Source organism: Entelurus aequoreus, linkage group LG09 (assembly GCF_033978785.1).
Source record: "Entelurus aequoreus isolate RoL-2023_Sb linkage group LG09, RoL_Eaeq_v1.1, whole genome shotgun sequence".
Taxonomy (NCBI): domain Eukaryota; kingdom Metazoa; phylum Chordata; class Actinopteri; order Syngnathiformes; family Syngnathidae; genus Entelurus; species Entelurus aequoreus.
Window position 1 is genome coordinate 18,353,247 of NC_084739.1, and position 12,519 is coordinate 18,365,765.

The 12,519-nt window shown below is 39.3% G+C and overlaps 1 protein-coding gene across 2 annotated transcripts in view; it reads left to right on the top strand.

Moving 5' to 3' along the window:
* The first annotated feature begins 1,088 nt into the window (after window positions 1-1,088).
* Window positions 1,089-12,519, top strand: part of lrrc1 (leucine rich repeat containing 1) — a 65,622-nt gene continuing 54,191 nt past the window's right edge. Inside the window, exon 1 of one of the 2 annotated variants that reach the window (XM_062058265.1) lies at window positions 1,089-1,706. In XM_062058265.1, the coding sequence (XP_061914249.1) occupies window positions 1,548-1,706 (159 nt within the window). In that variant the 5' untranslated portion in view covers window positions 1,089-1,547. The remainder of the gene's footprint in view (window positions 1,707-12,519) is intronic. The other variant, XM_062058264.1, reaches the window with a different exon arrangement.

The window sequence follows — 12,519 nt, forward strand, 5'->3', positions numbered from 1 at the left end:
GCTCCCCGGGACGATGGCTTTTAATCATTTTTTTTCTTTTTCTTTTTATGTATTTATTCATTTTATATTTTATATTAAATGTCTTGGTTTTTCCACCCTCTGAAAATCCTAGGAAATGTTTAACAAGCCATCCTATAATAATACAACAGCTATTAATGTAACAATACAATAAAACAAATATATTTAATTATGTTTTTTTTCCATTAATTTAACAATAGGCTTTATATAGATTATACAAGAAACACAAAACTTAAAAACTAAATTATTTACAATTGTAGACACAAGGTTCTTGTTCCGCAAGCAAGGTCGCAGAGGAAATGCGGACTGGATTTTGAGTGATGTGGGCATTTTCTATATGAACAAGTGGAATGGATTGGATACCGACGCACTAAAGGGGCTCTCTACCTTACACTATGAAGTGAGAGGAAACTGAGTGAATAATGACAGGTTATATGATTATTTATTTAAATTCATATTCGGGACACTTTTTAATGAATATGTCGGCATGTATTTGTAAAAAAAAAAAAAAAAAAAAAAAATGAACACCAAATTATTTAGGGGGGCTTAAGAACATTTTAGGGGGGCCTGAGCCCCCCTACAATAGGCCTAACAACGCCAATGTATACTATCATCATAATACAGTCATCACACAAGATAATCATCAGAGTATATACATTGAATTATTTACATTATTTACAATCCGGGGTGTGGGATATGGAGGGGGGGGGGGGGGGGGGGGGTTTGGTTGGTATCAACATTTCAGTCATGAACAATTGCATCATCAGAGAAATGGACATTGGAACAGTGTAGGACTGACTTGGTAGGATATGTACAGCAAGTAGTTGACACAGAGAGAGAGATCAGAAAGTATAAGAAAAAGTGTCTACATTTGATTATTTACATTTGATTATTTACAATCCGAGTTGTACAGTCTGATGGCGTGTGTTTTAATATTTTGTGTTTAATGTTTTAAATTACAACCACAAAAATGTAACTTTTGCATTTTCCAAATGCGTGAAAACGCACAAATGTCAGAGGCGGTGGTTGTCCGGGCAACAATCGCACCCTCCCGCCCCAACATGGCGACCCGGCACGGGACGATGGGAGGAGCCTCCAGGAGCGATGACGTAGGATTGGAATGAGGGAGTGAATGTTCCGGGTCAGAATCTGGACGCGAGAGGAATTAAACTCCGGGAAGAACGACGCGAATAAAACGACAATGCTTCTGTTTTTTCAAGCGCTGTAGGCCGGCTTCCGTGCAGGTAGTAACAGCGGAGACGTCCACGTCGGTCGGTGGCCAAGCGGTGCTATGAGAGGCGGGTGCCTTCAAACTAAGCAAAGTGACGACGGAGAGTGATTCCCATGTTGGCCGCCACCTAACACTCGGTACCTTGGACTTGTTTACGGCTGGAACCACCTGCTAGTTTCGCGTTGCCGGTGTTTTTAATCCCATAACTGGCGCTCCGTGGCAATCTGTTGCATTCCGTTCTCGGCTCGGACTGTTCGTTTGTCACCCTGGTAGGGCATTCACCCGCACCTCCCCCGTCATGTTTCATTGTATCCCCCTGTGGCGGTGCAACCGTCATGTGGAAATGATCGATAGACGCCACTGCTCGCTGCTCTTCGTGCCGGATGACATTTACCGCTACGGACGGAGTTTGGAGGAGCTCTTACTGGACGCCAACCAACTTCGAGACCTGCCTAAGGTAAGTAAGCCACACGCCGCTTCCGCACACCTTCATTCCCCACCCATCCCCACGGACACGCCCGCACAAATGGTCGCCTGGGTTCGTGTTAGAAGTTGACACGGAGCATCCAACCGGTTAGCCGAGCTGATCCATCCCGTGAGAACGTGCTAGGACCTGGGGACAGTCATTACGCAAGATCAGCAACAACCTGTGGAGGTGGAAAATGTCCCCGCACAACCACTTCGCAGGTCAACTTGCGTGCATTTGCCTCGCAATGTTTTAATCACTGCTGCTGCACAAGAAGCGCGACTTTTAATTCGTGCGTGGTAATTCTCAATGAAAGTGACCCCCAAACCGGCTTGAAAGTGCCAGCAAAATTGAACTGGAAATTTCATGTAGCATGAAACACGTCAATAATGAATAAAGCAAAACATCCTCTAGACCAGTGGTTTTCAAATGGGGGTACTTGAAAATATGCCAAGGGGTACGTGAGATTTTTTTTTAAATGTCTGTCAAAAAGAACTGTGAAAAGAAATGCAACAATGCAATATTCAGGGTTGACAGCTAGATTTTTTTGTGGACATGTTCCATAAATATTGATGTTAAAGATTTATTTTTTTGTGAAGAAATGTTTAGAATTAAGTTCATGAATCCAGATGGATCTCTATTACAATCCCCAAAGAGGGCACTTTAAGTTAATGATTACTTCTATGTGTAGAAATCTTTATTTATAATTTAATCACTTGTTTATTTTTCAACAAGTTTTTAGTTATTTTTATGTCTTTTTTTCCAAATAGTTCAAGAAAGACCACAACAAATGAGCAATATTTTGCACTGTTATACAATTCAATAAATCAGAAACTGATGGCAGTGCAAAAAAGACCAGTTAGAATAATACATAATGTTGGATAAAGAGAACATTCAAACCTTTTATTCATCCATCCATCCATTTTCTACCGCTTATTCCCTTTTGGGGTGAAGCCTATCTCAGCTACAATCGGGCGGAAGGCAGGGTACACCCTGGACAAGTCGCCAACTCATCACAGGGCCAACACATCATTGAATCAAAAATACTGAAATTCCACGACATAGTGAATTTGCAAACAGCTAAAATTACACACAAAGCAAGCTATAATCTACTACCCAAGAATACACTACAATCCTTCTCAATAAAAGAGGAGAAATATAATCTTAGAGAAAAATGTAAATTAAAACATTTGTACAAAGTGACGACGGAGAGTGATTACAACACTTAAGACCTTCAGTATATCAGTATGTGGAATTCAATTATGGAATGGATTAAGCAAAGAAATCAAACAATGTACTAATATGATCCACTTAAAAAAACTCTTCAAACCTAAAGTGTTTACAAAGTACAAAGAAGAAAAACCATGATAAACATTCTGAATTTATCTCATCCATCCATTCATTTTCAAGATAATCTTACTCATATCACCGTATGTAATATAACTTACTTCACCAAGTATTATTTATTTATTTATTTATTTTTATTGTTATTACTTATGGAGTATATTGTGAATAAATTGAGAACAGGAAGTGAATAAAAGTTTTAGCAACCGCTATGTAAAGGAAAAGGGGTAAGATTAAATAAGCTCTGCTTCTTCCTACTCCTTTTCGAACATGTTGAATAGAGAAACTGGAAATTGTGATGTATCATGTTGTATGCATGCATGTTCAAAATAAACTCAAATTCAACTCAACTCAAATCTACGTGTGAAGCAAAATAAATTGTAAACCAGACAAAGATCTCACATTGAGCAGCAGCCATTTGTTTTGGAGAAGTAAGCATCCGTTTATGTCAGGGATATTCAACTAATTTGTTTTGGGGGTAAGTAAGTAAGTAAATAAATTTCATTTAGAAAGCCGCTTTTCACAGATAAAATCACAAAGCGCTGTACAAAACATAGGTAAAGTAAAACAACAATTCAATTTAAAACAACAGGGGCAACGTCATAAAAAGGATACAAAGTGGATTAAAAATTATAGTTGACTGAAAGCTTTACTAAAAAGAGAAATTTTCAAGTGTTTCTTAAACGTTTCAACACAGTCAAGATCACGGAGGGACTGGTGCAAATTGTTCTAGAGCAGTGGTTCTTAATCTTGTTGGAGGTACCGAACCCCACCAGTTTCATATGCGCCTTCACCGAACCCTTCTTTAGTGAAAAATAAAATGTTTTTTTTTTCAAATTAAGGACCAAGTTATGTTTTTTTACTGGTGCACAAAATGAACCGTGCATAAACATCACCTTGTTCAAAGAACAACACAAACACAGTGCATGAACTCACAACAAATTACACACCTGCAAATCAGATGGAAAATTTGAGGGAAAATTGTTTGGGGGGTATCCATAATACGCCGATAGGGAGAAGTTTTTATTTACCCCGCCGAACCCTTGAGGCCGACTCACTGAACCCCTAGGGTTCGATCGAACCCAGGTTAAGAACCACTGTTCTAGAGTCTGGGAGCTATAGCCTGGAATGCCAAATCTCCACGGGTTTTAAAACGAGTTCTCGGGATCTTTAGAAGACTCTGGCCTGAAGACTGGAGGCTGCGTCCTGAAGAGTAGGGGCATAACAATTCAGTGATGTACTGAGGGTCCCCACCATGCAACGCACGGAATGTCAGGACTAAAATTTTAAACTCAATGCGGAATTTAACTGGAAGCCAATGAAGACCGGATACAATGGGGGTAATATGGGCTGTTCTGGGTGCACCGGTCAAAAGTCTGGCAGCCACATTTGGTACAGTCTGAAGTCTCTTTAGCGTTGACTTGTTGAAAAGGGTGAAGAGAGAATTGCAATAGTCATCCATCCATCCATCCATTTTCTACCGCTCGTCCCTTTCGGGGTAAAATGAATGCGTGAATGATCATTTCGAGATCCAATTTTGACAACTAATTTCTCACTTTAGAAATATTTCTGAGGTAACATTTCCAGAAACTAAGTACATTAGGGCCGGACTTCTCCCTTCACTGTCAGTCTTATTTTGTATATTTCAGAGAACCAGCGTCGTTTACAGTAGACTTTTAATTTTGGTCTATTTATATTGTCAGTGTTACGGGAGTCCTCTTTGTTTTGGAGAAGTAAGCATCAGTTTATGACAAGGACAGTCAAATACATTGTTGTGGGGGCCACTTTTCCAGAAAGTTATGGACCTGAGCGTACTTCTCCCGTCACTGTTAGTCTTAGCAGTGGTTCTCAAAAATCGTTCTCCAAGTACCACCTAAGAATACACTAGGTCTATTTTTGATCTTTTTTCATATATAAGGCTTTTTTGATTGATTGATTGAGACTTTTATTAGTAGGTTGCACAGTGAAGTACATATTCCGTACAATTGACCACTAAATGGTAACACCCGAATAAGTTTTTCAACTTGTTTAAGTCGGGGTCCACATACATTGATTCATGATACAGATATATACTATCATATATACTATCATCATAATACAGTCATCACACAAGATAATCACATTGAATTATTTACATTATTTACAATCAGGGGTGTAGGGGGGGGGGGGTAGGATATGGACAGCAAGTAGTGGACATAGAGAGAGAGAGAGAGAGAGAGAGAGAGGGATCAGAAGGCATAAGAAAAAAAAGTATCTGCATTTGATTGTTTACATTTGATTATTAGCATTGGATTATTAGCAATCCGAGGAGGGTGTTAGTTTAGGGTTAGGTTAGGGCGCACCGGATTATAGGGTGCATTAAAGGAGTCATATTATTATAATTGTTTTCTGAATTGAAAACACTTCCTTGTGGTCTACATAACATGTAATGGTGGTTCTTTAGTCAAAATGTTGCATAGATTATGTTTTACAGATCATCTTCAAGCCGCTTTCGCTTCCGGATGCGCCGTTTTGTGGGCGGTCTTATTTACGTGGCTCACCTTCGACAGCGTCTTCTCCCCGTCATGTTTGTTGTAGCGGTGTAGCGTGCAAGGATGGGAGTGGAAGAAGTGTCAAAAGATGGATCGGAGCAGCATCTCCTCATCCGGAAACAACAACACCGGAAATGTGTCCCGTGAAAAACCGTTCGGCCGGAACTCTTTTATAACTAAAGTTTCTTGGGTGAATAATGTAAACTCATTATACCGGTATGTTTTAGCGCTTTCATGGCAAGTTTACTGACAGATATAAGTAAGAACTTTACACTACTTTATATTAGAAATGGCAACAGCGAAGGATGTATGCCACATAACAAGAAGATAGAGAAAAAGAAGAAGCTTATCGACTTCAACGCCGCCAAGGACTACAAAGGCGAACACGCGCAATTTTTCAGGATGTATGCAGATCCCAAATAAAGATCAGCAGCATATTGCGGAACAAAACGCCAGATAATATGTCTATACACACACACCATAATAATACCCGTATGTTGAAGCACATCAAACGATGCAGCCTACACTTATCTCTTATGTTTAACTGCCATCTACTGGTCACACTTATCATTACACCATGTGCCAAATAAAATTGCTTTGAGGTGGGTAAGCTCAACCAAACTTATTCCTTACTTATTAGGTGCACCGAGCTATAAGGCGCACTGTCGAGTTTTGAGGAAAAAAAAAGATTTTAAGTGCGCCTTATAGTCCGGAAAATACGGTATATTTAAACATTTTGGCCACTCTAACATTACACACAATGCACAAACATCATCAACAATGATGCTCCATATACAGTACATATTTACAGACTTCTTTGGCATACCACTAGTGGTACACGTACCACAGTTTGAGAATCACTGTTTTAGAGAACCACCATACTCTACAGTAGACATTTGATTTTATTCTATTTATTTTGTCAGAGTTGCTGGAGCGTTCTGCTGTTTTTAAGGAGCTTCTGCAAAAAAGCTAGTAAAAGATCATCTCTATGAGAGCACTCTTGGAGTTTTGAGGGTTTGCTGCAAAAATGACAGCCTCTCACAAGTTTTTTTAAACTGAACTCACGGGCAAGTTGAAATGATGAAAAAGAGAGGACCTAAAATGGAACATTGAGGAACACCGGTATAACAAAAAAAAAGTTGGAACAAATAAATGCTGACAGCATTTGAAGTAAATAAACTACAGCAACACCTTACATAAATTGTATTACGAAAAAAATGCGTAACTGCCCAAAATGAGGGCCTAAAAGGATTACAGTTATGATTTTAGTTGATTTCCAACTTGCATACACTTACAAATAGTACATCAAAATTTCCAGTTTTTCATTACAATTAGGAAGAAGCAGAGCTTGTTTAATCCTACCCCTTTTCCATTTCTAAGCAATCCTTGTTCACTTCCTGTACCTTAACCCTATGTAACGCAAACAAATTAGATAAAAAAAAACAATAACCAATAAAGTTATAATGAATAAACAGTTGTTTATAAAATGTGGTTCACAAAATGAGATGAATAAGATGATCTCATTTATCGATAAGGTTCAAGATGTTTATCAGGAGTCTTCTTCCTTGTACTTTTTAAATACTTTGAGTTTGAACGGTTTCCTAAACTGGATCATAATAGTACATTGTTTGACTTCTTTGCCTAATCCCTTCCATAATTGAATTCCACATACTGATATGCCAACAATTTTAAGTATTGTATGTGCATACAGATTTTGTAAATTAGATGTTTCCCTAAGGTTATATTTCTCCTCTTTTGTTGAGAATAATTGTTGGGCCTTCTTAGGTAGCAGTATAGTCAGCTTTATGCATACTTTAAGCTGTTTGCAAATGCACCATATCGTTGAACTTCTTCATTTTTGATTTGATAAATAAAGGGTTCAAATGATAGGTTTATTGGCAACACTAAATTGGCCCTAGTGTGTGAATGTGAGTGTGAATGTTGTCTGTCTATCTGTGTTGGCCCTGTGATGAGGTGGCGACTTGTCCAGGGTGTACCCCGCCTTCCGTCCGAATGCAGCTGAGATAGGCTCCAGCACCCCCCGCGACCCCAAAAAAGGGACAAGCGGTAGAAAATGGATGGATGGATGTTCCTGTTAGTCAACATTATGTATTTTTTTAACTGACCTTTTTTGTAACACGGTTAGTGAATGAAGGGTACTTTTGTAGTTATTTCCCCATATTGCTACAGAATAACTTTGATATGGTAACACTAGCGAGCAGTAGAGAAAATTGAGTGATTTTTGGTCCAGAACATACTTTGCTTCATAAATTATGGAATTATTTCTTGCCACCGAATGTTGTGTATATTTTATATGCGATTTCCAGTTAATTTTATCATCTATTATTATAGCTAGACATTTGATTTATTTTACCTTGTTAATGTCTACTACTACTTTTGGTCTGACTTTCTCACCCACTGTTACCGAATAGCATTATTTTAGTTCAACTGAAAAACACAGATTGTCTGTTTTTGTTAAACCACCTCTTTAATTTGTTCATTCCTTGTGTTATTATTTGTATTAGCATTTGTGTGTTCTCTCCTGAACAAAATGCGGTCGTATCGTGTCCTCAGCACCTGAACGTGTTTATTCAACAGCAGAATTAACTGAATGCAGTGAGCCCTCTTTTCAGTCATCCACAATCTTTGTCTCGGTAGGCTAAGAGCAGGACAGCTCGTTTACACACATAGGAATTAAGCAACATCGCCTCCCTACTCGCGACCCGCTAGCGAGAAGTTCCGCAAAGTAACAAAAAGTGAGAGGAAAAATTAAAATAACAAAGCCAAATGTCCCGTTGTAATATTTCAGCTCCAAACCGGATTGGCATTATAAGCCCATCAACATGTGCAACAAAAAATAAGACAACTTTGTTCTGTTGAAGCGACATCCTTTTTTTTTCAGTTGTCCTCTGTTGTCAACCGCTCTGGCATAAGATCTGGGAACGATGCGTAACTGGGTCACGATTATCTTATCTTATTATCATCCTTTCGTGTAGTATAATCCATCTCATCTGTAATATTCTTCAGAGCGGTGTTGTCTTGTTGCAGGACCTCCATTGCGGTTTGTTCCTCCTTGAAATTTTTCACTTCATATTTGAGATTTTTTTTTTTATTTTGTCACAAAGCTCCCTATTGAAGATGTTATTCTGGGATTGTAGACTTCTATATTTGATTGGAGACTTTCCATATCTGATTTCATAGTTGATCATAGTTTGTCTATTTTTTGCGTCATCATTTTGTTGTTATCCAACATATGTTTTTCCATGATTATTCTGTTGTTTTCCATCATTATTCTCATATCATGCCTCTAATCTATTTACAGAAACTTGTTCGGTGAGACTGAACGTCCCGGGCTAGGATTTTTTTTCCTTTAAGTGGGACTCTGCATCGTTGCTATTGCAGCCTGCTGACTGCTGTTGATGCTTTAGTGGCTTGCGGCACTTATAACTTGTTTATTTCAACGATTTCGTACCTCACGCCAGTCAAAACTCAGTGAGAGGTTTTCGCCTGTTGGATGAAATCACTGTGTGGTCAGAACCGCTTTAAAGCTGTCCCAAACTCTCTCATTTTGATATCCGTACAGCTTCAGGTTGTTAGGCGACCACTTTGAATTGCGGTGGGGCTGTTAACTGCCCTTCCAATTCTTATTGTGGGGCAGACTGGCTTGTACATGGTAAATGGTAAATGGTCTGTATATATAGCGCTTTGCAATACCTGAAATGTTAGCCAACGCGCATTACATTATACATTATATTCACCCATTCACACACTGATGGCGGAAGCTGCCATGGAAGGCGCAAACCACGACCCATCAGAATGACTAGTATGGCAAAAGCTCAAATCGAACCTAGAACCCTCAAGTGACTGGCACGGCCGCTCCCCATGGCCGAACATAGACAAGCATACTCTGCTGTTGCCATTTCTAATAGAAAGTAGCGTAGAGTTCGACCTTAATCTGTTAGTAGATTCGCAATGGACGCGCTAAAACTACAACAAAGATGGCGGGGAGAAGTTATTGTCGAAGTGAAGCCACGTAAATAGGACCATCCACAAAACGGTGCATCCTGAAAAGAAGGTCAGAAAGCGACTTTAAAAAAACGTAAACATAATCGATGCAAAATTTTGACCAAGGAACCACCATTAGATGTTATGCGGACCACAAGGAAATGTTTTAAATGTAGAAAAAAATCAGAATGTTTGTTTTTAAGTAAGAACACCCAAGTTCACCACACGGTTGGTCATGTTTCTAATTATTTATGTTTTCAATTCAATAAATATTTTCCGCTGCTTCTTCTTAGGACTCCCCTTTACACAGATTTTCTCCGTTACCATTATTGGAAAACAAAGTTACAATATGTCGACCTCTCGACTTAAGCTATTGCTATCGAGTAAGACCGGATGTTTTGGGCCGTATTGTAAGGGGTTCATTCTAACAATCACTACGCCAACTAGTGGTGGGGAGGCTCCTAACACCAATTAATGTTCGCAACCAAAAGCATAACAAAAAGCAGCTCGTATCTCAAAATACAAGTTGAGATACCAATGTTTGTCAAAAGTCAAATTTCTATGGTATAGCTCCCTGAGAAGATATGCTGTAAAAAAAATTTAATGTGAGGGCTGTACTCACTTATGTGAGATAAGATATTACTTTTTGAGAAACATGGATGTTAAAGGAAAATGTCCAAGAAGTTTATCTCGTAGTACAACCAGGAAGAGATCTCACAAAATGGGTCATAATAATAAAACTGAGATACCATACCTCTTTTTGCAAGCAGTTTTTTTTCCACACAACAAAGTAAAATTCCTTAGACTTTTACTGAGATTAGCTCAACAAGCAGACACTCCTTTATTGAACCGTGTGAAAGTCAAATAAATGACCTCTCACAATCTGGTGTGATAAAACAGTGTAGCAAAACAGATGGAAATTCAAGTGTAAGCCTCCGGGATGAGGTCCACAATCGTAACCCCATTTAAACTTAGCACTGTGGAATAAGTAGATTTTCATGTTACTCCTTGTGACACATTATTTTGTGTTGATTCACAGTCCCACAGTCTAGACTTGTCCATTTTATCGAGTGTCGTCTGATAAACCAACATGTTTGGTTTTGTTGCTGGATAGTACTCACAGTTTGGGCTGCCAAACCAGTTCTGCTTTACAGCTGACACTGACAAGTATACAAAGGATAGACAGAGGCCACTTGCACTTGTCCTCAACTCATGTAGCTCGCTAGTGACATTACATAAAACACTATGGTTCTAAAGCTCAATATGTAGGTTTGCAGTAGAAGACTTTGACTATTTGCTAACAGCTCTATCAGAACCCAAACTAGGGATGTATCAGTAAATTAGGCCGTTAAATTAATCCAATATTTCTTCTGTTTAGTGATGTGGTGATTCAGCAAGCTGATACCCATAGCCAGATGTAATAATTGATTTATTTGTTGTTAAGAATTAGGTTGTAATTGTGTGGACTTGATCATTGATTGATTATATTTTCAAGCACTTGAGGCAAAATGGAGTGAAATTCTTGTGTCTATCGAGGGAAAGCCCTGTTCAGTCTCAAGTAGTTCACAATACAGGTGGTCCTCGGATTACGAAGGAGTTTTGTTCTTACGACTGGGGTGGGGGTTTGGCTCAAGAAGTACCAGTTACTGGTGGGTCGGGGCGGTCTTCCTGTCCAGCTGCGGGGAGTCTCTAGGCTCCTCGGGGTGGGGCGTTCTGTCTTTTTGCCTGTTTGGTGTATGGTCTCTCGCTGGCTTACGGGCTAGTTGTCTCCTGCTTCTCCCGTGCCTTGTCTTCAGCTCTCTATAGTCTGCCACTGACCTACCAAGTGGCGTGGTGGCCCCGGTCCTAGGGGTCATGTTGCTGGCTTGCCTGCCTGCCTGCATGGGGCCAATGGTCGCTTGTTTCCCGGGCGCCGCACCCGCTGTATTGGGTGGGGCTTTTTTAGGTGGCTGGGGCCGTACTTTGGCTCCCGCACATACTGGGAGACACATATACATACATACATACATACATACATACATACATACATAAACATAAACACATCATAATGGGGCTGTGTTTGATAAATGTAGCTTGTCGTTCCAACTTCCAATTTGTAACCAGCTGCCATGCAAGGCACTAACCATGACCCATTAGGAGCAAGGGTGAAGTATCTTGCTTAAGGACACAATATACGTGACTAGGATGGCGTAAGCTGGGTATCGAACCAAGAATCCTCAGCTTAGTTGTGTAGAAAAATAGCTTTGACTATAATTTTTGCCAAAGTACACCTGTGTGCAGGATTCTAAACTCATCATCATCACAAAATGCATTTTCCTTTTTGAGGACGCTAGATAGCTATGGTAATATTTATTTTTATTGCTACTATTTTGACTGTCCTTCATTTACATAAAACATTGATACTTTGTTTTTTTACAGCACTTTTCCCTGTCTTAGCTTTTAAATTGAGAACAGTATATTATAGTTTTTTAATCTTTGTTTTCAACTTACTCGAATAATCGTTAAGATAGTTATCGAGTAGTCGACTGTCAAAGTAGTTGTTAGTTGCAGTCCTAATGTAATTCTACAGCCAATCTAGCAGTGGCGGGCCGTGCGTTTCCCACCTAAGCCTTCAGTGATGGTCGACTTCAATGATTACCTGTCAAAATACCATAATTTATGTTACCACATGGCCATTGCTGGCAAAATAGTACACAGAAACACATTTACGCACTACTGGCCATTCAATCACCTCAACAGTGTACAAAACGGGTTATTTTGTGGCGCATTTAAAAATCCATAAACCCGCATCAACAATTAAAACATATCCTATGTGGTACTGTCAAAATTAAAATTGCAAAAAACATGTTAAACGTGAAAAAATTAAGAAATAACATATTTGAACTCACAATTTGTAGAACCCATTCGACGCCGTATAACCCCTT